Genomic DNA, 27,053 nt, shown 5'->3' with positions numbered 1-27,053 from the left:
ATTTCTCATCAAGTAGTCTTTTTCTTCCCCCCTATCCCCAAAAAGAAACTTTCATAGATGTTTTGTTACCAAGATTATGTGTACTAATTTAGTAGTTTTTTGTTGTTGTTGTTTTTTACCGACATTAAGGTCTGTATAAAGTAGGTGCCAAATACAAGGACTGCATTCTAAGATCACATTAATAGAAGTCCATGCTCAGAATGTGGGAGGTGATCATTTCATTCGGTTTAGCATTGCATCTAGGCATGCTTTGAACAAATGAATAAGGAAAATACAACCCACTAGAAAAACGGCAAAATCCCTGGTCCCAAAAAAAGAAACAAAACACCTATAAACATATGAAAAGATGGCTATCCTCTTAAACCATCAAGAACAGATAAATTGAAATGACATCAGTATGTACAAGATTGGCAAAAATCTAGAGCTGGTGCCCTGGGAAAGGGCAGAGATGTGGAGAAGGGAGACCTCTTGAACACTGACAGTGGGAGTGTCTATGGATAAAATCACTTCGAAAAAATGTGGGACATCCTGTGATTTAATGATTCCATTTCCAGGTTTAGATGCTAGAGGAGCTCTGCACATATGAGCGAGGGGACAAATATAGACATTTTCAACCATCTTATTTATAACAGCAACCAAACAAAATATGGGTAACAATCCAAGTGTCCCATCAACAGGGCAAGGAACAGATAAAGCATGACATAATCCTACCCGGGAATACTACACAGCTCTAAAAATGAATGAACCGCCGCCACGTTCAGCCACAAACATCTCACAAACAATGGGAAGCCATACAGAGGTTTTCAGTTCAAGTTTCAAGCAAAATATACAGCCTGATTCTACATATATATATATATATATATATATATATATATATATATATATATATATATATACATTCAAAAACAAGTAACATTATATGATATAGCATTTAGGAAACATAAATGTGTAATGAAACAATAAAGAAAAGCAAGAAAGGGGCACCTGGGTGGCTCAGTTAGTTAAGCATCTGCCTTTGGCTCAGATCATGATCCCCGGGTCCTGGGATTGAGCCCCGCATCGGTCTCCCTGCTCAGCGGGGAGTCTGCTTCTCCTTCTCCCTCTCCCCCAGTTTGTGTTCTCTCTCTGTCTCTCAAATAAATAAATAAAATCTTTGAAAAAAGAAAAGCAAGGAAAGCTAAATACAGACTAGGGGCACCCGCCGAGTGAAGGATGGGGATCTGCAGGGTGACCACGTAGGCTTCTGCACAAGCTGGCTGTTGGGTATACTGGAGGTTCCTATGACTGTTTTTTATATTTTATGTAAGTTATATGTGTATGGTATCTTTCCTACAAGTGAATATGATGTGTTTTTATTTAAAATAGAACAGTGCTCTGAAGTGACACTGCTTGGCATAGAATCCTCACCCTTTTTTTGACCTTGGACAGGTGATTTAACTGCTCTGGTGCTCTATTTCCTTCTCAGTGAGGCTGGAAATCATACTAGTGTACCTGTCTTATAACAGTATTGTCATGGATATGGTGATTTACCTCAAGTTCTGAGTACCGTGTCAAACACAGAGTGAGTTCAGGATTCGGGTTAGCTGGTGTTCCTTTTCTGTCTCTTTATCTGCGGGGCAGATAGTGGAATGGGGGGGGGTTGCATCCTAGAAATGTCTGTCCTCCGAAGCCTCTGCTGAGGATGACCACAGATGGAAAGGCTGTTACACCACATCCTATGGAGATGATTAGAAGAGTGAAGGGTCATTTGGCCTGAAAGTCTCTCCTAGAGTCAAGTCAGTCTGCCTGAATTTAGGTGTCTGTAGGGCTCTCATGGGAACGGAAGACTGTACGATTTCTAAAAGGCTCCAGAACAGGGGTGGGCAAACTATGTCCCATGGCTCAAATCTGACTGCCACCTGTTTTGGTGAATGCAATTTTACTGGAATGCAGCCAGGTTCAGTTTTGTTTTGTTTTGTTTTGTTTTTAAATGTATTGTCTATGGCTGCTTCTATGCTCCAAGGGGTTGACAAGTTGCAACAGATATCACATGGTCCCCAAAGCCTAAAATATTTCCTGTCTGGCCCTTTACGGGAAAAGTTTGCTAACCTCTGCTCTAGGATGAGAACTTAAGTGTTAAAGGAGGGTAATTTTTAAGACTTTCTGAGAAGCAGAGCTGGCTCACCAAGGACCCCTACGCTCTCCGGTTCAGGAGTGAGACTCCTTTCACTGGAGGGATGTAAGCAGATGCTGACTGCTCCTAGAGCTGGGCTACAGAGGAGGACTTTGTATCTGGGACAGGTTGGACACATCAGTGTTTAAATTCTCCTTCAAGTCTGAAATGTACAGAGTAATTCTCAGTTTCAAATTGGTCGTTATTAGCTCTGACATTTTCTTGGCATTTTTACATTTTAACTCTCAGCAACATTTGCTTTGAAATTTTGAAGTCAAAGAAAGTATTTAAATTCTTTAAAAATGAGATTTTAAGTGAGAAATGGAATGTATTCCAGAGTTCTACTTTTTCATTTAAAAAATGGATTTGCATGGCTTTTGGATCTAGTCCCCTTCATAGGTGCTGAATTTTAAGAGCCTATATGTGCCAATTATGATTCCTCTGTGACAAGTGCGTCCTTACTGGAAAGGAGGAGCCATCGGAAATGAAATTCGAGGCAGGGAGTTGGGGGCAGTGAGCTGCCGTAGGTGTGGTATCCGTGGAAGGCAAAGAGGAAATATACCAGAGAGGAGCGGGAAGTCGGGGCCGGGGAAGCAGTAGTTACTGAGGGCCTACTGTGTGCCAGAGCCCATGTCCAGGTTGCAAAACTGCAGATCAGAGGCAGTGGCCCTCATCGATAAGCTTTGAACTTCTGCATCAGAGTGTGAGCGGTGGGAGGGTTCTAGTTGGCGAGGTGGGGAAGTCCGAGAACATGGTAAAGCCCATAGCTTTCTTCCAGGACACGAGAACCCCCGTACAGGGGCTCTGAGAGCAATTCATCAAAAGCCAAAGCACTCAGAGATAATTTCTCAGAATGATAGTTTTGCCCAATGACCGGCTCACTAAAAGCCATCTGACAGACACCTTAAATGGAGTAGAGAAGCTTTGGCCTCTCCCCGGCTCATGCAAGGGAGGGTTTGAAGTCTGCAAGAAGAGGACGGTAATACACAGGTATTCGGGGTACGTCTCTGGGGGCAGCCTTTAGGAGGGACTGAAATGTGAAATACAGGTGAAATTGACTTTCACCGGAGCCGGAAGGACGAATCCTCCTGAAATGGCCGTGTGAAGTGTCTGCAAGGAGTCCCTCAGGAAACTCACACTTAGAGAAATTCCCCTGGTGATTTGGCGAATTGATTATCAGCCAAACCGATGTGCAGAGGGTCAGCTTTGAGGGAGCGTGCTCAAGCAACTGGCTCACTGAGCCTCGCCTCTGGGGCACTTGCCTGCCCTTCCTAGGCCAAAGACAAAAATCGTACACTGGCAAGAACCTCTGGGGTCCTTCCCTCCCTGGTTTCCAGGCACTTGATGCTGCTAGGAGTAGAATCCCCTTCTCCAATTAAGTAGCACAGGGAACCTGTATGCTGAAGACAGGAGAGGTACATGGAGAGCTCTGGCAGAAGTGAAGGCAGAGAGCCCAGAGACCCCCTCGCTGGCTCCATGTCTCTGCTCGGTCCTAGGTGCCCAAGGGGCTCAGCCTGACAAGCTCCAAGCTGGTCTAGCCACAAAGACTCAGCTTTGGTTGGCTGGAAAGTCTCTCTAATTAGGACACTATTGGTACCAGGCACAAAGATACAGTATCAGAAATAAAGACGAGGAAGCATAGCTGCTAAAATGGGACAGATAGGTCCGTGTGATTCTTATTTGCTAGTCGCTATCAATGTGTTCCCTGCGGGGCAGCCGAAATAGTGTGCTTGGTGTCCAGGAGGCGGCTTATCCTGCCTCAGGTCCACAGCGCTGAAGCTGGAAGCAGTATCCTGGGGGAAGTGGTCCTTCCCAGAACACTGCTAGCTTTAACATCCTGTTGGCCTGGTGAGGTGAGTTCAGATTATTGAGAAGCTCTGAACTGGGACTCGTGAAAACCCTTTCCCAGTCCTGATAGGACTGTGACCTCTGGTCCTCGGTGTGCATCCGAAAATGAGGATACAGGGCTGGCTAGATGAGTGATGCCCACGTGTTTGGATTTCACACATCAGTAAAAGCTAACTTAGAGCGCAGCGTGGAAGGGCCATGGAAGAAAAACTTAGATTTAAAAAAAAAAAACACATGATTTATTTTGGGGGCTTCTGGGTGGCTCAGCTGGTTAAGCATCTGCCTTTGGCTCAGGTCATGATCTCAGGGCCCTGGGATCAAGCCCTGCATCGGGCTCCCTGCTCAGCAGAGAGCCTGCTCCTCCCTCTGCCTGCTGCTCCCCCTGCTCCTGATCACTCTGAAATAAAATCTTAAAAAAAAAAAACAAACAAATGTTATTTTGTCACATCAGGACACTAAGAACAAAACTCTCCCATCATCTGTAATTTTATAACAAAACATTTCAATATCACAAAAACTAGGAAGGATCTATAAATTAAGGATGGTTTTTAAAATGGAATACACTTATCTTTAAGGAAAACCTCACTCTGTTATTCTTACTTTTCTCCTTTTACTGCACCGTGTGAGTTTCCTGTTGCTGCCCTAACAGAGGATCGTAGATATCGTGGTTGACGCCACAACCTCGCTCACAGGGGTCAGACGCCCGGGCACTGTGTGATTGTGTTGGGCCCTCTGCTCGGGACTTCAGAAGGTGGAAAATCAAAGTGTTAGCTGGGCAGGGTTCTTAACTGGAGGCTCACCTGGGGAAGAGCCAAGTCTTTTTGAATGTAAGACTGAAGCCCCCGTTTCCTTGACCTGTGGCCCCCTTCATCTTTGAGCCAACAGGCACACTGAATGTATCTCGTGCTTGGAACCTCTGATTTCACTCTGGCTACCAGCAGAAAAGATCTCTGCTTTTCAGGGCTTGTGTGATTACATAGATCACCTGGATAATTCTTTGAGGTCAGCTGATAAGAAACCTTAATATCTGCCCAGGTTTTGCATGTAACATAATTATTCGTGAGAGTAAGAGCAAAGGCACAGGTCATGGGGGCCAAAATTCTGCCGTCCTCACCCAGTCTGGTGAAAACGGAGTCAGATAAACATTTGCAAACATTAGAAGGTTCCATCAGTTCAAATACTGGTTGTCAAAGATTCTCCTATTCTTGAGCTGACATTCAGAAGCTGTGTATTTGTGAGAAGTCAGGACAATATCATCATTACAGAATCTTGCCCAGACAAGGGGCCGGGGAAATGTTTGCAGAGCAAACAAGTAAGTTCGTTGTTGCTAATATTATGTTCATGCAACTTTGATTATAAATCTTGCAGTACTGTATTATCATTGTCATTAGCTACAGATTAGAAAACAAGCTAAAATCGTTACAGGAATGTATTAAAATGGGAAATGATTCAGGAAATCATGGTAGAAATCATTAAAACATGACCTGCTGTGTTATATCTGCCGTGTTCTGCTGAGGTTGGAGAATGTGGCTTTCAATCAAGGAGTGGGGACATTAACTAGAGGGCCCCAGGAAACAATAAGAACTTAGTTTTTCTTCTCTCCCTTTCCCCTTCCTTCCCACTTTTTGTTTTTCTCTCTCTCTTTCTTTCTTGGTAAGAAAATTTAGCATGGTCATTTTTAAAATTAAAGTTAACTTTTATTTATTTTTTATTTTTATTTATTTTTTTTAAATTTAACTTTTAAAGTGACATTATTTCCCAAATCTCTGCAGGCTGCAATCCAGCACCCTTGCGTGGCCCCTCAGCCCTTGTCTAGGTCCTTTGCTGCCATCCCCAGGTGTCCAGAGCTCAGCCCCTCCCCTGTTTTACGGCTCAGGTTTCCACTCCAGAATGCAAACACCTGGGCAGGGGGCTGGGTACAATTTGTATGTTACCTAAGTACCCAGCCCCGGACTAAACATGGCAGTGCGTGGCAAGTGTTTGCTGAGCGAATTCTTCCTTCTAGATTTTCCTCCTCCTCCTCCTTTTCTTCCTCCCCTTTTTCCTCCTCCTCTTCTTCCTTCTTTTTTTATTGTGATAAATTATGCAGAACCTAAGATTAACCATTTTAACCATTCGTTAAGTGCACAGTGGAATGGCATCAGGTACATTCCCTTGGTTCTCAGCGACCATCACCGCCATCCATCTCCAGAACGTTCCCATCCTCCCCGTTAAACACTGATTCCCCATGCCCTTCTCCCCCAGCTCCCAGCAACCACCGTTCTGCTTTCTGTCTTTATGAATTTGACTCCTCTAGAGACCTCATCTAAGGGGAATCCTACAATAGCTGTCCTTTTGCATCTGGCTTATTTCACTTAGCATAATGTCATCAAGGTTCCTCTGTGTTGTAGCACGCGTCAGAGACTCCTTCCTTTTTACCGCTGAAAAATACTCCGTTGTGTGTCTGTGCCGCATTTCGTTTATCCCTTCATCTCTTGAAGGATATTTGGGTTGTTTTCCCCTTTTGGCGATTGTGAATCGTGTTGCTATGAATGTGGGTGTGCAGATACGTCTTGGAGTCCCTGCTTCTGGTTCTTTGGCTCCCGGATCTTGGGCTGTCTACCCAGCAGCAGAATGCCGGCTCGTACAGTAATCCTGTTGAAGGTTTTGGGGTTCTGCAATGCTACATTGTACGTTCCCCCCAGCAAAAGCACCAGCATCCCCATTTCTCTGCGTGTCTTGGCTTCCTGGCCAACACTTACATTTTGTGCTTTTTTGATGCTAGACATTCTAATGGGTGTGGATTTGTGCCCTTTTAACATGTAAATGACTGCAGGAAGGTGGAGACCCCAGAGGGAGACATTTTGGGGGCCCTTTCCTCAGTGTGCAGAGCAGGGAGATAGCCACAGAGGCACTGGTCCTGGATTGGGAGGGTGCTCAGTGGGAAGAGAGCTGGGATGGGGATACCAACATCACATTCGCCATGTCTTCTGGGCCCAGGGCTGGCTTCGAGAGAGGCCTCCCAAGGGGGGAGCTGAAACCCAGCTGGTTTCCCATGAGGAAGTTTGTTTGTGTGAATCCACCGTTGGGCCCCTGTCCCTGGGGAAAGCTGTTTCTAATTTGGGTTCCTCTTTCTGTCTCTTGCTCTCTAGTGTGATAATGCGAAAGGGTTGAAAGCCTTCTACGATGCAATAAAATATGGGCCGAACCACTTGATGGTGTTTGGAGGAGTCTGTCCATCCGTTACATCCATCATTGCGGAGTCCCTCCAAGGCTGGAATCTGGTGCAGGTAAGGTCCAGGTCGCCTTTGGTTGGGGGATTGTCCTTAGCCACCAGTCTTTTGCAGGAATGACTCCTGGTACAACATAGCTCCTAAGTTGCCCAGGTCAGGCCTCCCTGACTCTTCTCTGGAGGATTGATTGCCCAGGCCCCCGCCACCCCACTGCCTGGCCTGACCCCCTCCTCCGGGCTGGTGGTGGCAAGGCCCACACGGTAGGTCTCCATGGGGTAGCCCCAACACCCCCACTGCGTGTTTGGAATCTTTTAATGACATCCTAGCCTGACTCTGTCACCACTGTCCAGCCGGTCTGCCTGCCCAGTGTCCTCTTCTGTCCCTGCCACTCTGTCCATGCCTCGGCCCCTCCCGACCGCCCGCCCGCCCTTTCCCCAAAGGCATCTTGCACCTTCGGGCCTCTGAGCCCTGCTCTCACTGTTCCCTGATCAGATGGGCCTTTCTCTACTTGCTGCTGAGCCCCCCACCCCCACTGACATGGCCTTGTGCATCAAGACACCCCCCTCCCCGAACACTGCACACAGGGCTTTGCCCGGGCTCCTGGCCAGGGTGCACTCTTTGCACTGGCTAAGGTCCTACACCAGCCAGCCAGGGAGGGCATGGGCTGATGGAGGCAAAACTCACTAGTGTCAGGTGTTGTTTGGAACGGGAGAAGAAGGGCGTGGAAAGATGAGGGGTGACCCACGTCGTGTGCTTATGTCTTTGCTTTGGCCATCCGGCCGTGCGGCAGAGAGAATGGGCAGCTTATTCTGCACCTAGGGTTTTGGTAGACTCTAGGGACACAGTGCTGACAGGACAGGGTGGGCGTCTACCTGTTCAGAGCCTATGTGCTAGGAGGGAGGCAGGCAGCGAGCAAGTGAACAGGTCACCCTACAAAGAGCCGACACTGATGTCGTACGCGTGCCAGACTTAGAACCTACTAGGTGCTGTTCTGAGCACTTCTTTGCATTGATTCACTCCTTACACCTGCTCTGTGCTACGGCCAGTATTGTCACCCTCATTTTATAAACCAGAAAACCTGGGCACGCAGAAGCCTAGTGACTGGCACAGGGACCCTCAGCACGTAGGTAACAGAGCAAGGATTTAAACTCAGGGAGTCTCGAACTGAGCCTATGGTAGGAAACAGCCAGGACGGAAATAGGCAGAGTGATGGGACTAGTGGTGACCGTCCCAAGGCAGTCGGGGAGTGCCTCTTGGCAGAGGTGACATTTGAGCTGAGATCTGTAGCATGAGAAGGAGCGGGTTGGGTGGCTGGGATGGTCAATGCAGATGGCCTTTGCTGGGGAAGAACTTGGCTCATTCAGGGAGCAGAGGACGGGTCAGTGGGGAGCCGGGGTGAGAATGAGGAGGCCATCGAAGCCTGACCACAGCGGGATCAGGTTTCCCTGCATTCCTGTTGACTGAGGAGCTCAAGGAATCTGGCCCTGCTTGCAGGAGAAGCTGGAGGTAGAGCCCCAATCTCACGGCCCAGAGGGAGGCCGGAGCTACCCGTGACTGAGGTATGAGGAAGAAGGGGTGAGGTCCTGGCCCTCTCAGCCCACGGTCAAGGAAGGCTTCCCAGAGGAGCGACGTGGAGCTGGCTGGGAAGGAGGAGAGGGGACGCTGGGCAGCTGGAGCCGTGGAGGAGAGCGTTGTCAGCCGAGGAAACGGGGCGCTCTGATGTGGGAGGTGGGGGAGTATGTGGGCCTGGGGAGCTGTGAGTCACTTGTGGTGGCCTGAGCGGGCCACGCTGAGTGTGGGTGCATGCAACAGGAGAGGAGGCCAGAAGAGCAGCTTGGGGTGCTGTGATGCAAACCTAAGCTCGTGCCTGGGACCCAGCGCCACTCCCCTGGCTTCGAGCCTCGAGGTGCCTGCAAACAGCTGGGAGACCTTGGCCGGGTCCCTTTTTCTGTCTTTGAGCTTCCTTTCCTGAATACTGAGGAACACACTCCACTCCCTGTGCAGCTGGGCTGGGCACTGCTCCTCTGAGCCTTAGCCCCTTACCGGGGTGGGAGAGGACTGATCTCATAGGACCGCTCTATGGATTCAGGGATGGGATTGTGGTTAGAGCCGGGCCTGGCCCATCCTAAGCACTAAGTGCTCCTTCTTGTACCTGCCTCCTTCTGCTCCCTGAGTTGAATACCTCAACGCCTCAGCATTCTGGGTATTTCCAGCCACATGGTTCCCTGCCCCCCATCCCCCGCCTGAGATGCCCCATTCTCCTCATGCCCAGTGTGTCACCCACCCTTGGAGACTCAGCTTAAAAGCTGCCTTTTCCAAGAAGCTTTTCCTTACTATTATCTCTAAGGTAGCCCCTCTAGAAAAATTAATTTTGTCACTTCCCTGCATTTACTCCTAGCAGAACACATGCATAGCCCACCCATCATGCCCTTGGCCTGTCCCTGTCTTAGGGCTTTGCACGTGTGGGGGGCATATAAGCTCCGAGCTGTGAGCTCCATAAGAATGGAAGCTGGGCCTGAGTTCCTCCTGTTTTTCCTGGTGCTTAACATTCCACAGACCTTATTGTATGTTTGTTGAATGATCAGAGAGATGGAGGGAGGGAGGAAGGGACGGAGGCTGGAAAGACCTCCATGCAGATGGACATTTTGCTCAGACATGGCAGGCCAAATTCCGTGGAGGGTCCCCGCCCAGAGAGGAAGCCAGGGAGCTTCCGGGCCTTTCCATATCCTCACTTGGAATGGTTTACCCTTCAGAATTCTCTGAGGAGCTGCCGGAGCGAGTACAATGTTAGAAACTCCTGGCTTGCTAACCAGAGCCAACCGGCCTCAGCATGAGCAAGGAAGGCCTCCAGCTTTGAGAAGCTGACAAGACAGGAGACCGAGTTACGAAGACGGGACTGTGTTAGTTATCACTGTGTAATGACTCATGCCCAGATTTAGCGGCTTAAAACAACAGTAATCATTACAGCATTATTTCCTTGGGTCAGAAATTTCAGACCCAGAGGATGGCTTACGTCTGTTCCATGATGTTTGGGATCTAGCTGGAAGATTCGGAGATTGGGCTGTAGCATCGTCTGAGGGTTTGACTGGGACTGGAGGATTAGCGCCCCCCCCCCCCCCCGCCCCAGGCGGCTCCCTCGCAGTGGGGGCCGTCGGTGTCTCTCCTGCAGTTCTCTCCATAAGGCCGCTAGAGTGTCCTCATGGCACAGTAGCTGGTTTCCCCCAAAGCTACCCATCTAGAGACCAAGGCAGGGTGGAAAATTCTTTTAGGACCTTGCTTCAGAAGTTGCACACTCATTTATGCCTTATGCTCTTGGTCATACAAATTAGCTCTTATTTATCGTGTGAGAGGCCTAAACAAGCTGCAGTGGGAGGTGAAAATTGCTGGGGCCCATCTTGAAGGCCGACTACCACAGGAAGGAGGGGTTCTGGGAAGAAGGTGGAGCACAAGTTTCCCAGCAAAGGAGGTTTCAGGCCAAGTCCCTTCTCTGTTTTAAGGAACTTCTGCTCAGCCTTCAATACCCTGGGTAATTACCTCTTCCTCTGGGATACCTTTCCTGATCCCTTTCCTTCTGTGCCTCCCATAGCCCCAGGGTAAGTTAATGGCTTCTTCCTCAATAAAGCCTGCTCTATGAAAACCATCTCCTGAGTTGGTTCTTGTGGGGAGGGGGCAAAACAGCCTACTCTTTTTTATGTAAAAAGCACAGAGATATATACAGTACATAAGTAGATTTTTAAAATATAGATTTTATTTATTTATTTGACAGATCACAAGTAGGCAGAGAGGCAGGCAGGGAGGAAGAAGCAGGCTCCGTGTTGAGCAGAGAGCCCAGTGCGGGGCTCAATCCCGGGACCCCGGGATCATGGCCCGGGCTGAAGGCAGAGGCTTTAACCCACTGAGCCACCCATTCGCCCCCATAAGTAGACCTATAGTATCTGCGGCATTAAAATTTCATGAGTGGTGCAGGGTTAGGAAAACATATCTACAACGGCTTTTCAGGAGAGTAATGACGAAGAGAAATTCGGGAAACGTGGTTCTACGTCACTTCTGTTGCATACGATATTTTGTCAGTAAAGGAATTGCATTTCATGGGAAACAGTTTATTCTATTTTTAGGTGTTCTCTACTAGACTACAAGCTTCTTGGGGGACCAGGGGCCCCCATTTTCTTCACCCCCCAGTTCCCAGTGCCTAGCACAGGGCCCGGCACCCAGCAGGTCCTCACTGAGTGCTGAACTGAGCTAAATGCAGGGCGCAGGCTGTGGAGCCTGAAACCCCTCCATGGCAAGTTTCCTTCCACGTGGACGTGACCCTGGGGAGGTGGAGGTCGCAGGAGGGAATGCAGATTCCTGGTCCCCACTGCCACAGGCTCAGTCTGCATTGCTACAATGCCCCCCACCCCAAACACACACCATAGACATCCACTCTCAGACTGCATGAGGTCAAGGGCTCCTGCTGCACGCTGACGGGGGTGCCAAGGGACAGGGAACTGGATGGTGCCTGGCAGTTTGGAGAGCTCTGGGGACCTCAGAGGCAGAATCATAGGCTGAGCCCAGGAGAGTAGACGTCCCCCAGGCTGCGGAGCCAGCCGAGGGATGTGGAGCCGCAAAGACCCGGATCTTGATAGGAAGGAGCCTTGGAGCTTCTGCCTCCCTCTACGTTCCGGGAAGGCAGACTCTGGGGACCTCTGGGCCCCCTCCCCACCTCTGAGAGGCTGAGCTAGCTTGTGGAGTTGGTGCAGGGGTTGGAGGAGTGGGCCTCCATTCACTCAAGGGATTCAATGACTCCCTTAACTTATTCAAAACTGGGCTCCCAAACAGAGTTCCGCAAATGGGAAAATGCATGTAATTTGTGTAATTGAAAAGGAGCTCTGACTGCCCTTTGGGGGAACAATGCTTGCTGGACAGAGACAGCCTGGAATGTGTAATCACTTGTTTCTGTTTCCTCCTGCCACAAAAATAGGGATTCGCACGACGGAGCGGTGAAAATTCAGCCTGGTGCCAAAATCGGTTAAATTTAATTTTTGCCTTTTGCCGGGCTTCTTGATTTCTGGTTGCTGCGTCGAGAGCCTAATATTGTTTAAGTCACAATGTGACTCACTCGGCCACTGGGAGCATTGGCTCCTCCAGCTAGGTGCAAGGACCATCTTAAGAGTCCAGGCTGTGACGGTGCAGGCTCTGTCCCTCCCTGGGCTGGTCAGAGCTGGACCTCCCTGGCAGGGGCCTATTAGGGCACAGGCTGGCAGGCGTCTGGGGAGGGGCAGGGTCTGACTGTGGGAATGGCATGTTCAGACTGAAGGACACTCCAGAGTCTGCACCTCCAGACCCTCGTGGCTCTGTGAGAGATGTTGCCGGTTCTTAGTGATGTCGGTGGGAGATGCAGGAGCAATGGCTGCTTAGTGAGGAGGGAGCCTCCACTTTTTTCGAGCAAGTCCTTATCGCTGGAGGCATCCAGCATGGTGCCAGCCGCCTGGCTGTGAAGTAGGGGGTTCCCTGTTACCCAAAGTTGCCCGAACGTTCCAGTCTCTTCCAGGCCTGCTGCTGGGGAGATCTAATATAGAGAGTAATCATAGACCAGGTTGCAGGCTCTCAAACTATGTCCTAAGGGTCACTTCTGGGGGGTGGGGATGGGACTTTGCTAATACCCATTCCCAGGCTCCACTCGTGGGGTCCAGGCTGAGGGACTCAGCAAATGTCTTAAGGGCATAGACCTACTCGTCACCCCCACTGCCATTTCAGTGCCCACAGCCCCGAAGACTTAGATGCAATTAGTTCTTGGAGAGGCCGGGTGATTTCTGATGCACGTTCACCTCCCAAACCCTGGGCCTCGAAGGCCCGGGGCGCCAGGGGCTCTCAGAAGTGCTCCCGGGCTCCAGAACTTTGGGCTGTGCAGCCCCTTTGGGGAAAAAGGCACGGAGGAGACAGCAGGGCAAATATGCCAGAGCTGCCGGGATGAAGCCCACAGTCCCAGGTGTGGTCAGAGGGTGCTCGGTCACCCCACCCTGCTCCCCACCTTCCTCTTGCTCCCTCATGTCCCCAGGCCCAGACAGGGGTCTCTCCACCTGGCAGGAAAGACTGTGATCCTTCCTTCTGGTGCTGCCCTTTTTCCTGTGACATCCCCCATTCCTTGCGCTGTGTTATCCTACCCACAGCCCCCTGCCATGGCGTGAGGCCCTGTGCCTGGGTCCGGCCTGGCCTGACGCTGTCTGAGGCCAGGATCTTCTCTCATTCAGCCTTGCGCCCTGGGGCTTGGCGCTGGCCTGGCTCCTGTGCTGAGGGGTGCTGGGGAGTACTTGCTGACAGAGACCTGGATGCCTGCCTTCTAGGCCTCGGTCCCGTCTCGAATGAGGAGGGCAGATCATCGGAGCCCACCAGACCTGAAGGAGTGTTTCTCCACCTGCGGTCCCTTGGTAAAGGAAAGGCAGAGGGAGACCCTAAAGGGCCTCTGGCTGCGTCTCACCCCACACCTCCTCTCTCTGGACCCCATGTTGTTCTTTGACTTTGTTCCAGACCCCCTCAGAATCCTGTCTTCAGCATTCTAAAGGGGGTTTGGCTTTTGACCGTACCTTGCACTTTCCTGGAGCAGTTCTGCCGGCCTCCCCGCAACCTAGTCTGTCCTTTTGCGAGAATGGGGCCTGGGGAAAGGCAGGAGAATTTGGGGCCGAGTCAAGCGCGGGGGCGTGGAGGGCAGGAATGAAGGAAGGGCAGCTTAAACCAGAGATGCTGGCAGAGCCCAGGGAAGGTGCAAGAGAGGCAGCGAGAGGGGGCTGACATCCTCAGAGACCAGCACAAAACTCCCTCCTTCTTTGGAAGCTAGGTGATAGCTGCTTCAGCTGGCAGACAGAAATAGTCTCGCTGATGAAAATAAAGGCAGATTCCTGAAGGGATAAAGGGCCGCTTGCAGGAAAACGGCAGGAAAACGCAAACACTATTTCGTCAAGAACCATATCCCGCGGAGCCTGTCCTTTAAAAGGCACGCAGCAAATATTAAATTGTAGATGCGCGTCTCCTGGCACTGTCCCAGCCTCCCCTTGGCAGCCCGTCCCGCGCCTTGGTGCTCCCTCCAGGACCAGGGGGAGGAGCATTTTGGCCTGTAAGATGGGGCTGGATCCTTGGAGATGCTCCTGCCGAGGAGTGGAGGGAAGGAGGTCACGCAGACAGGGGAATGTTGACTCTGTGTTTGTTGAAGTGTTGGCAACTATGGCCCTGAACATTTAGGACTTGATTTTCTGCAAAACCTAAATCATGCTTGGTTTTGACATTTAAAAAACCAAATCAGTAAAACCCCCCCAATCAAGCCCTTTGCTATTTACTGAATTCTGGCATAGCTCTAAACTGCTGGTCGATGCCATTTGCATCACAGGAACAGGAATTTTGTCGTCTGGCTTGATAGTCTCAAGTGATTACCGTATTAAAGCTGTAGGTTGCCTGAGAAGTCGAAGGGTTGTGGTTTTGGGGGGGTGGTTTGGGGGCTTTTTTATTCTTTAAACTTAGCAGTGGGTTGTGGAATTTGAGATAGATTCATAGAAGGCAGAGCTGGTAGGGTCTTGGCAAGGGTTGGATCCAGTGTTGCCATTATACAGACTGAGAAACCGAGGCCCAACATGAAGAGGACCTTGCCCCGGTTCTCAGAGTAACAGCAAACCTGGGTCCCATGGCTCACCCTCCAGTGCCATCTCCACCAAAATCTGGTCTGATTTTCTCTCTCTCAGCCTTGTTTTTCTCTGATGTAAAGTGGGACCAACCTCTTGTGTTTCCTGCCATTGTGAGACTCACAGAATGCTTTCCCCTTTAAGTGAAAGCACTCCTATGGACTACGGAGCAGCAGCGGCTCTTGCACTGAAAAGGACTTTTCCACCTGAAGCCGGTCTCCGATTACAGCTCTGAGTTGTAAAATCACCCTATTTTGCATCCACAACCAAGGTGGTTTGCTCTGGCATCAGAGACCCTGAAACCAAGGCGTCCTGGGCAGGATGGGGGGGTTCTTTAGCAAGACACTCAGGCTGCATACAGCACCCACTTCTCAACCCCACCCCGGGGGTCAAAACCCACCCTGCCAGAATCCTGCTCCCCCGCAGCCCACGCACAGGGGTGGCCACACCCAGGGGTGGCTGGGTGGCCAGAACCACGGACCTGACGGAGCCCATTCAGGAGGTGCGGTGTGATGGAGCACAGCTGGAAACTCCTGCGGCTGCTCTCTAAGAAAGACAGCAGAGGCCAAGAATCCAGGCCGGGCTGGAGCCATTTCTTGGCACTGGTCTCCAGAGGGGCCATTTAGCGCATTAATAATCTATGAAATGCTTCCACCTTCTGGATTCATAAGAAAGAGAAAGAGGGGGTGTGAGAGAGGGAGAAGGGATATTAAGGGCACGCACCATGGACCAGGCAGGGATTACGGGTGGGCCTTATTCATTCCCTCACTCAAACAGCATGATCGATGCCTGACTCACGCTCTTCCCGGCTCTTGCAGATCGGTGTCCCTCCCACTGCCCAATACTGCTGCCCCAGGTGGACGTTCTGGAGAGGCAGTTTGGGGCAACAGCTAGAACAGCGTTGTCAAGCCCCGATGCTCTGGGTCGCCGTCCCTCCCGTGTCTCTCCTTGCCAGAACTGGCTTGGGCAAATCGGCAGGCTCCTGGAGCATTGCTGAACTCATCTGTGAAATGGGCGAGGTCTGCCCTTCTTCTGGGGCTATTTGGAGAGCGTTGGACAAGACAGGGTCATAGAGCAGGGGGGAAGCACTCTGCAGACTGTACGCCCCCGATGGACTAAGGTTACTATTAATGGGACTGGTGTCTTTGCTGTCTGAGGTGCCCGCCAGGGCCCAGCCAGGGAATTCCTTGAAGATGAATGTCTCCATTTGCCTCCAGATTCAAAGTCACGTGGGTGAAACGAGCTGTCACAGACCATGAAGGTGATTCGGAAGAGTGAAATTAAAACAGAGAGCCTGCAAGAGAGGCAGAGTCAGCCCAAGGCAGCCGGAAGAGCCATGGCTGCTCTTTCCGGGTTGAGTTTTCACAGAAGCAGAGGCAAAGGGCATGACAAGCATATGGCGGTTCCCAGTCTGTTCCTGCCAACGACCCAACCCATATCCTTCCTGTCCATCTGGTAAAAGATTCAATTCAAGGTTCTGACCCCCATTTTTAATTCAAGACCATGGTCTCTAAAGTAGTATCGGTTCCCAGCGTGTAAGCCCAATGGCCGCATTGCTGATGTGTCTTTCTCTGCCTCAACCCCTTTCTGGAACTATGCGGGATGTAAATAATTCATTCTAGATAAATAAATCACACACGCTACTTACGGTACAGCCCAAGCTGCTAGTAAGCAGCACGACCGCAGATTACGTGCAGTTGAGTCGGGATTTACAAGTTGAGACTGGGCGGACCTGGAGAGGGAACCAGGCAAGTAACTCCCTCCAGGAGGACAGACGTGTAAAATGACAGCAAGCTCACAGGGCAAGAGGATAGAGGCAACGTGGACAAGAAACGTGGAACGCGGCAGGGTGGTCTCAGGCACATGGGCACAAGTTGGTCAGCTTGGCCAGGCTCTGTGGGTGAGACGCCCTGCTGGAGGGCCGAGCCATGCCCCGGTGTGGAGACTGGATCACCCCTGGTGGACGTGCTGGGGGCCTGGGGCATCAGACGAGGGGGGTGGATTCCGCAGTTGCCCGGGCAAACCTGGTGGGAGGACTCATGGGAGGAGGGGGTGAGTGGGGACAGGGCACGGGCTTATTAATTAAGAATCAGGTTCCCGGGTCCACTGATCATATCCTAGGGAGGACGCCTGAGAAGCTGATTTTTAACAAGCGCCTTGGACAGTTCTGATCATCAGGGGACTGGGAAAAATGCTGGCCTAGAGATGCCCTAAAGCCACAGGGTCCTGGACCAGCAGCAGCACCTGGGAGTGTGTCAGAAGGGCCCACTCCCAGGCCCCACCCCTGGACCTGAATTTTGACAAGATTCTAGATGACTCTTGCTGATTAAAGGTGCCTGGAGTCTTTGAAGGCAGGTGTGTCAGCTGAGGTGGAAGGGTCTAAGGGTAGGTATTGAGACTCTGGAGGGGACATAAGGGAAGTACCGACAACCGAGCCCCCAAATCTACTTGTAGAATGTTGCGGGGCTGGGGGATGTGGAGGAAGCAGGTGTAGTCAGTGTTTCGCCACCTTTGGACGTGCCTGCAGTCAGCAAGGCCGTCAACCCCATAGAGGCCAGGAGCACACTGAAGGGACCTATGGCTCCCAGTAAGGAGTGGTGGAAGGGGCACTGGGTCAGGGGACCTGGCTTCCCACCTGTCCCCGCCATCTCCCAGCTGGGTGGGAGACAAACCACTTCCTGTCACTGGAGCCTGAGTGTCCTCGTCCTTAACAGTTTCGTTTTCCCCCTAGGACTGTACTGATGCTTGTGTGAGGTGGGCCCTGGGGGGCTTGGAGGCTGCTGGGCAGGGGCTCTGGGACAAAAGCATGGGGTTTGTGTCATGGCATGAAACCGACTGCCCTATGTTTATTGAATTCCATAAGGCTGTGTCCAGAAGCCCAGAGGCACTAATGTGCTTGGTCAGCTTGTAATAGGAACAGTCTTTTGGGCTTGGCATCACATGGGCTGTGGCTCATGTCCAGGCTCTAGCACTAGTTGGCCACCCTGGGCAGGTCACTTAGCGTCTCCTGGTCTCAGCTCCTATCTGTCACATGGTGATGGCATGGCAGACCATGGACTGGTTATGGGATGAGACGAGACACTTAGGGTTCCCTGTACCATGGTTTGCATTCCTCTTCCTTCCACTTCAAGGACCACGGTGGCCTTCTGGTCTACCTTCCAGGAAGAGCTGGAGCCCTGGGATCTGGGTTCAGCAATCTGGTACTAGCTGTGTGGCCTCTGCACATCCTTAGCCCTATCTGAGTCTCCTACTATAAAGAGAGAGGGTTAGGTCAGCTGATGATATCATGTCCTTATTCCCAAAGCCTTGTAGCTTAAAGCCATCAGCATCTGCCTTAAACTTCTCTTTTCCTCTCTTGTGCCTTACATGTGATTCCCTCCTTTACCAGCTCCTGGGTTGGACCTGGGATCTCAGGGTCCTGGGATCGAGCCCCCTGTCAGGCTCAGCGGAGAATCTGTTTCTCCCTCTCCTTCTGCCCCTCCCCCCTGCTCGAGTTCTCTTTCTCTCAAGTAAATAAATGAAATCTTTAAAAAAGGATAGAATGAGGAAAATGAGATGCAAAGATAGAAGAGACTTGCCCTGCTTCTTACAGTGAACAGACCTCAGGCTGTGGGAGTGGGATCTTTGGAGACCACGGAGGTTCCCTCTGTGTTCATGAGGTCCCTCCCTAGCCTACCTTGGCAAGGAGCCTCCTGCTGGAGCCTCTCAGTACGGACATGTTTTCTCCCTGTAAATCCTCCATCACATGTGTGCGCACACACACACACACACACACACACACACACCCCACTTTTAAACCTATTCCTCATCCAGTGACTGTTGTGTATAAAAAACAAGTGGTTCCTTTGAAATCAAAAACCAGATGACTGGTTGTTGGTGAAAATCAATAACTATGCTAAGTATTTCAAGCATATAGTACTTGGAGTTCTACTCTGGGTGGTTTTATAATGAATGGGTTGGCTTTTTTTTTTTTTTTTTTTTTTAAATAGAGCCTGGCCTACTTTAGTGTTGAATTATACAGAAGACTTTTGCTTTGGCTCTGTTTACCAAGACAAATAATTTATTATTTCCATGATTCAGAGATTGAGCCTTATAAAGTGGGAAGCGCTCAACCTGAGATAAACCACCCTGGGTTAGATGATTATCGAGACTCTGCCCAGATGCCGACCCCAGCACAGTGTTCCCGAATTTCCCCCCAGGCTCCCACACACTGTCCTGGTTACTTCTGAGATGGAATGTTGGCTTTGCATGTCCTTGTTCATCCTGGGTGTCTTCTGAAACTCCAGGCCTGTGGCTGGAGTCCTGGGGACATGGACCCTCAGCACAGCCAAGCCCCCCCAGCAGCCCTCACTAGCAAAAAGGGATCTTTCCTTAATTCCCAGGTTGATTACCACTTCCTTGGGAAGCCTTTCCAGCCAGATCACGGCCTCAAGGGGACACATCATCAAAGGTTCAGTTTTCTGTTCAGCCTAGAGCTTGCCTGGTAATGTCAGTCCCCTCTATCAGGGGCACCTTGTGGGGGAGGTGGGACCACATCTCCCTTGTTGTCGGTTGGAACCCAAGAGCCCAGCATGTGGCCTGGAATCTAGGAGAACCTCCAGGAATCATTTTGTTTGGTTTGGGGTTCTCTCTTTCTCAGTCTTTCCCTTTTATGTAAGTAACATTACGAATTCATGGATCTTTAAAAAATATATTTAATGGGCTGTATTCCAATCAGTCACAGACATTATTTTTTAATGCAGTGTTTTTGCTGCTCTACTTAGTATTTCCACCTTTCCTCCAAATTTTCTTCTAGTCTTTTGGAAAAATATTGAAGCCTACAAAAATTAAAAGAAAGTGCAGTGAACATCCTCTACCCTTTACATAGGGACACCGATTGTCTATGTTTTGCCTTGTTGGTCTTCTGTACCCTCTCTTTCCCCTGCCCTGCCCCCACCACACTCATATTTTTGCTGAAGCCCTTGACAGCAGCTTACAGACATAATGACACTTCACCACTAAATATGTCAGCATAAGTCTCCTAAGAACAATTATATCCTCGTATATCAGCACAATATAATGATCACACCTAAAAAATGAACAGTGATACAATAATTTAAACTGTTATGTGGCCCATATTCAGCTTCCCCCAGTTGTCCCCAGAATGTCCTTAGTGCCATTTATTTGGGGGTGGGGGGGACCAGTCAGGTAGCATACAGTGTAAGTCAGATCACATGCTTAGTCTCCTTGAATCTACTACCCCCCCTTTTTTTTTTAAAGATTTTTATTTATTTGACAGAGATCCAAGTAGGCAGAGAGGCAGGCAGAGGTGGGGTGGGTGGGGGGTGGGGGTGGGGCAGGCTCCCTTCTGAGCAGAGAGCCCGATGTGGGGCTCGGTCCCAGGACCCTGAGATCACGACCTGAGCCGAAGGCAGAGGCTTAACCCACTGAGCCACCCAGGCCCCCCGAATCTACTACTTTTAATCTCCTACCTTTTTTTTTTTTTTTTGGCTTATGGGACATTGACCTTTTTAAAGGCTCAAGCCAGTTGTTTTAGAAAATGTTCCCAAATCCCAAATCTGGATTTGATCATTTCTTCACAGGTAGATTCCAGAAAAACAGTTCTGGCCAGAATCCTCTTTTATACCATGTTCTTCCCACTGCTTTGAGTCAGGAGGCCTACCTTTGAAACCTTCTCGTTGATATGAAACTCCATCCTTGGGCTGAGGTGGCACCTGCTAGATTTATTGTAAAGATACCTCCTCCCCTTAGTAATTATTAAGTAACCTGTGGGGTGAGACTTCGAGGCTGATGTCCTGGTCCCCCACCATCTTTTACCAGATGGTTTGAGGCTCAGTTGATGGTCCTGGCCAAGCCGCTGTCCCATCAAGGCTGCAAGATGGCTATTTTCTGATCGAACTCCCTCCCCCTTTTAAAAAAATTAAATATTTTATTTATTTATTTGACAGAGAGAGGGAATGCAAGCACGGGGAGTGGGAGAGGGAGAAGCAAACTTCCTGCTGAGCAGCGAGCTGCACGTGGGGCTCAATCCCTAGACCCTGGGATCAGGACCTGAGCTGAAGGCAGACACTTAACCGACTGAGCCACCCAGGTGCCCCCCAACTCCCTCCCTTCTGCACTGAAGCTGTCGTTCTTCTTTGCAGAAGAGCATTCCCTTTTTTGACGCTCTCGCTCCCTCCTGCCCCCTCCCCTCCCCTCCCACCTTCTCCTCCATTCCTCTGGGCTCTTAATGTTACTTATCTGCCTTAAATTTGGAGCCAGCCATTTCTTCAAGCTTTTCCCATTCTTTCTGCTGGGGAATTGTATTTAGGGACCAAGATCTGGGGTCTAACTCTGCTCGTTGCTCCTGGGGGTCATTGCTTCTAGGATTTTTTTTTTTTTTTTTTTTTTTTTTGGTGGACTGAACTAGAAAATAGACTTCTTCATGTTTTAAACAAAAACATTTAACCTTGACTATGACTATAAGGAGATAAACACACCCATCTAGAGCATTTTACAAGCCACCTGGCCTGGATTCTTCACGAAAGTTAATGTGGTGGAAAACAACAAAAACAATGGAAAGGCGGGGAGCTGTTCTTAGATGAAAAGAGGTTATAAAAATATAGGAGCCAAATGGGAGGCATGGATGCTGATTAGATCCCGATTTTTAACATCCAATAGGGCATTTTGGGGAAACCGAAGAAATCAGGGTAGACTGACCATTGGATGGTACTGAAGTGAGTCTCGTAAGTGTGGTGAGGACACTGCGATCACACTCCAGGGGAATCTTCCAGAATCTTCTGGACTGATGGGAGTGACGTGTCAAAGTTTATAATTTTGAATGCATCAGAAACAAAAACGTGTGTGTGTGTGTGTATGTGCGTCTCTGTGTATGTGTGTATACGTGTGCGTGTGTGAATATTTTTACAGAGAGGAAGGCAGATGCGGAAAATACTGAATGGTGAAGGGGATATGGTGTTCACTGTACTGTTCTTTCAATCTTCTTGTAGGTTTGAAGAGCTTCACAGTAAAAAGCTGTGAGTGTGGGAGGTGGCGGGCTGGTGGAGGAAGAGACTCCATCTCTCTCCTGGTCAGACAGTGGAGATATAACCAGAAGTTTACAGATTTTTCTCAGTGTGATTGATAACATTTGTTAAGTGCCTTTGTTTTCAGTTCTTAGGGATTGCTTGCTTTGTATTGATCAATTTTATTTTTAAAACCTACACAACTTTTAGATGATTCCACAGTCAAAAAGGATGTAACAAGTAGAGAATTTCTGGACCCCATACAGCTTCCCTCTGTTCTGTTCCATGCCTCTCCTGTATTTAGCCCTTTTTCATTATCCCTCCAGTGTTTCTCGTTCCAGATATACATAAATGTGTCTTTATTCCTCTTCCTCTATCTTATGCAAAAGGGAGCCTACTGCATATGCTGTCCTGCACTTTGCTTTTTTTCCCTTAATTTTCCCAGAGCTGTATGTTTTGTCACTATATAAAGATATCCCCCCCCCCTATTTTTTTACAGCTACATAGCACTTGTCGATGTGCATGGACTGCAGTTGGGACAGCCAGTCCTCTATCAATGAACATTTGGGTTGTTTCCAGTCTGTTGGAATAACCTGAGCCACACTGTTTCATAGGGGTGCCAGTGTGAATTGGGGGTGAATTCCTAGAAGGGGGATTATGGGGGGTTAAGGGAATGCATCTGTAATTTTTCTAGAAAATAAATGATTGCTGAACTGATGAGAAAAACTAATGAATGAATTTGATTAAGAAGAGCAGAAAATAAAAGGCTGATCCCCAAATGGAGATCTAAAACAATTAGGCCCTCTAACTATCTTGGAAGAGGCTGGTTTCAGACCCCCCTGACCAAGTCTCCAAGTGCCACAGTTTTCGTTCCCTCACGGAAAGAACGAATTCCTCCTTGGTCTGTAAATCAAACGCAGAATTGCAACGTCATGAAAGGGTAGAGCTGAAATAAAAAGCCACCCAGGGCCATCTCCTTATTTTAACAGCAAGGGGAGTCCGGGCCCAGAAAGGGGGGGGGAGGTCAGGAGAATGGTGGAGAAGCAGCCCCCGATTCGGCTCAGTGCCATCATTGCAGTGAACAGCCCGTGCTGTGTCTGCTTTAGAGGAAAGCCCACTTGCTTGTGGGTGCTACCGAGAGTCAAATGGAAAATTGTCCTAGCGTGCGTCCCCGAGATGTTATGTAAGGAGCACCGTGGTTCAGACCCCTGCGTGCTCTCCGTCACAACATCGCCTTCCACGGAACTCTCTCCGTGTAAATGGCTTTGGTTTCCCATCTTTTGTGTTATTCTGGGGCGTTCAAATGGAGTCCTGATGATAAATCGGACCAGGTGGCGGCTTCGACGGGCTGTGTGCGTTCTGGCCGGTGATGTGGGTGGTCATGTTTGTCGAGGAGAGTCTGGAATTACATAATCCTGGCGTTGGTGGCATTCTGATTTGATTCTGAGCAGGCGGCACAGGGCAGCAGATGAGTTTCGCCCAGCCCAGCTGTGGACTCGGGCTGGGAGCCTGGGCAAGTCCCTGGTCTTCTCCGGTCCCCCTGCGGGTCAAAATGAGGAACTGGACAAGTTCAGGATGGCGGATACACGAATGACGGCGGAGCCCTTGCTTCCCCGTCCCATGCTAATTGCAGGTGTGACCTCATGCTCTTCACCAACTTAACCCACATCTCTGGCCGCCACTATCAACGTACTCGTGACGTCACATAGGCTCAGGTCTATTTACCATCTCTGGTGTGGATAGTGACTCAGGAGTCATGATAGAAGGCAGGTGTCCAGTTAAATTAAAAAATTTCAGGCAAATAAAGAAGTCTTTCATCACAAGTATGTCCCCAGTATTGCTAACTACGGCAACCCTCTTAAGCCATTTCTACTTGTACGGTTATTTCACTTTTTTTAATCTAATTCATTTGATTGGAGAGGTCCGTCTATCCGCTTTGTGGCCCTTCTGATAGTGCTTATTCTCCAGTGCCCAGATAAGAGTCTTGCTCATGATATATTGTTTAAATGCATATTATGACCTAATTTAATGGAAAGTAACAGAGATTTGAGTAGGAGATTTTTATTTCTGAGGACTGTATATTCTTATAGGACTCCTTAATGAACCTGCAATCCAGTGTTTCCCAGACCTCCAAGACCCTTGGGTCTACCACTTGTATTGTTAACTGATTTAGTATTTTCCTTTAAATACACATATCCTTTTATTTAAATACCATGAATGGAAAATCTGTATCATTTTCTAAGAAGATGGTATAAAAGTATAAAAAAAGAAAATGTACTTATTGAGATATAAAATGTAAATATAAATATAAAAAAGAAAATGTACCTATTGAGATATAAAATATTAATCTAGGGCTCAACTAAAATCACTAGGTTTGCCATCAGCAGACACTGACTCATGCAAACCCCCTGCTGGTTTGAGAATCCCCTCCACAACCCTGATACATAGGTGATTCTTGAGCATCTCCTTGAATATCTCCAGTGATGGAGAACTCAGTACTTTGTAAGATTTTGATTCCTTCTTGAATATCTCACTATTAAATGTTTCTCCCGGATGTTGATCCACATCAGGCTCGCTGAGAGAGTCATATATCAATTCTACTTTTCTCTCTGGGACCCCACATACTAAGTTTGCTCCCTTTGCATTCACTCAGACATTCATTTATCAATACATGGTTGAATGCTTTTTCTGTGACAGCTGCTAGGAGAACTAAGGGATAGCAGGGAAGTCTCCCTGGAAGAGGTGGCCATGAGCAGGCCTGGACAGATGAGTAGGAGCTGGCCATGAGGAAATGGGAGGATCCAAAAGATAGAAATGCTACATCCTCTTTCACTGCAAGCATTGAGGTGGGCCACAGCACACCTTTCTCCCCCTATAGATGTGATCTCAACCCATTCACTAATTAGAGGTGCTAAATTGATATGAGGAGACATGATTTTTGCAGTGTGGTAATTAAAAGGCAGTTGGCTTCACAGCTGTGATCACACGAGAGCACTTCTTACCCATAAAGACATCAGCTGAAAGCAAAGTGCAAAGGAGCTGAGGAAGCCAAAGAGGATTCTAATGTAATTTGCTAATTTCCTACATTTGTCACCTGTACAGCTGTGAGGGGGAAATGGAGCATTTTACCAGAAGTTTAAGAGAAAATTAAAGACATACATCCTAATTGTACACAATTAGACAAGAAATATAATCATTATTATTTTTTTAAATTAACAAGCCATTTAAAATTCACTCGATCAGGATTTAGAAGGCCTGATTGATTTAGAATTGTGTCTCTGCTTGGTGGCAGCCACGTCACAGAGAGCAAACCTATTCATTCACTGAAACATCTCCTCTGTGAAATGGGTGTACTCCTCTCCCCTCTGCCTTCCTTGGGATTGAGGTATTACTGAGAGGAAAAAGCTTTGAGTTAAGAGGCCTTTCATAAGGGTGAGAAACACCATTGAAGCCTCATAATGTCTAAGTCTAGAAGTTGTGATCTGACATTAGCCATCATTCTCCTTGGATCCTGAGATGGGAGTGGGGTGGGGTGAGTCACCCTGGATTACAGAGAGGAGGCAGAGGAGGGTTCCGTGGTGAACAGCGGGGCTGGCATTCAACCCCAGCCCATCCACACTGAGGCCCTGAGTCCCTACCTTATGGGCCATACTGCTTTCTCAGCACTGTTTTGCTTTCGATGTCTCTCTGTTTTATTCTATCTCTGACTTAAATAAAAAGGAAAGAAAGGATTTGAGGAAGTAATATTTGTTTTCTAACTCCTTTATATAAAATAATGAGAGAAAAGCTGAGGCAAGGAAGGAGGAAGTAAGAATCACAAAAGGTTGGGGGCACCTGGGTGGCTCAGTGGGTTAAAGCCTCTGCCTTCAGCTCAGGTCATGATCCCACGGTCCTGGGATCGAGCCCCACATCGGGCTCTCTGCTCAGCGGGGAGCATGCTTCCTCCTCTCTCTCTCTGCCTGCCTCTCTGCCTACTTGTGATCTCTGTCAAATAAATAAATGAAATCTTAAAAAAAAAAGAATCACAAAAGGTTGTATCTAAAAGAGCAAAAAAAGTAAATTACTTTACAATTTAATATTTACAAGTAAATAAAAGCTATTTCTTAAACTGGGTGATGGGCAGTTGGATATTGGTTTCGTTATTACTCCTTAAACGGAACATAGTTATTTTATATACTTATACAGTTAGACATAGCTTTTATATGATGATAAAAATTTTAAAAGAAAAATAGGAAGAATTTTCTCTTAAATGATAAAATAAAGTTTTATATATACATATGTATATGTGTATATGTGTGTATATATATCCACACACACCCATATGAGTTCTGTTTCATATAATTGAATTGGACAATCCTAGGGAATCAAAAGCATAATAAGCCAGTGATTCAGTATTATTGTTTTTTCTTTTAAGCAGATTTTTTTTCTTCTTAGTCTTTCTTTCTTTTATTTTTTATTTTTTTTTAAAGATTTTATTTATTTATTTGACAGACAGAGATCACAAGTAGGCAGAGAGGCAGGCAGAGAGAGAGAGAGAGAGAGGGAAGCAGGCTTCCTGCGGAGCAGAGAGCCCGATGCGGGACCCAATCCCAGGATCCTGAGATCATGACCTGAGCTGAAGGCAGCGGCTTAACCCACTGAGCCACCCAGGAGCCCCAGAGTTTTAGTTTTCTTATTTGGAGAATGAGAGTCATGAAGTCTACTCTACCAACATGGTGGGTTTTGGTGAAGAGTTAGACTAAAGAAGTAAACTTGTTTTAGACATTGTTCATTACAGTTGAAAAATGTAGCAGTCTGCAGAATGAGCAAAGGCTCATGGAGTCTCCCTGCTCTGCCTGTTGCTGGCTGTGTGACCAAGGACAATTGACTTAACCTCTCTGAGCCTCAGTCTCCTCATCTGAAAAGTGCAGATTAGAGAAGTGACTACCTCGTAGGGTCGTAGGGTCGTTTTACCCATTAAATGGGAACGTGAATGCTGAGCCCTTCATGCTGTGTTTGGCCCATGGCTCATCACACAATAACTTAAAGGAGCCAGACTACCGGAGCTCAAATCCCAGCTTCACCCCTTACCAGCCGCAGGGTCTCAGGCAGGTCACCACACCTCCCAATGCCTCAGTTACTCCATGAGGAACAAAGACAATGATGCTTCCTCTACCTCCCTCACAGACTGTTTCGAGCTCCCCAGAAG

General features: G+C 48.6%; 1 protein-coding gene across 1 annotated transcript in view; it reads left to right on the top strand.

The window, feature by feature from the left end:
• The window catches only part of GABBR2 (gamma-aminobutyric acid type B receptor subunit 2), a 337,637-nt gene that overhangs the window by 98,567 nt on the left and 212,017 nt on the right, over nt 1-27,053 (top strand). Inside the window, exon 2 of the mRNA XM_082696761.1 lies at nt 7,132-7,269. Within this exon, the coding sequence (XP_082552887.1) occupies nt 7,132-7,269 (138 nt within the window). The remainder of the gene's footprint in view (nt 1-7,131; nt 7,270-27,053) is intronic.

Source organism: Mustela nivalis (assembly GCF_964662115.1).
Source record: "Mustela nivalis genome assembly, chromosome: 13".
Lineage (NCBI taxonomy): Eukaryota > Metazoa > Chordata > Mammalia > Carnivora > Mustelidae > Mustela > Mustela nivalis.
The sequence above is the reverse complement of the archived record's forward strand: the minus strand, read 5'-3'. Positions and strand labels throughout refer to the sequence as shown.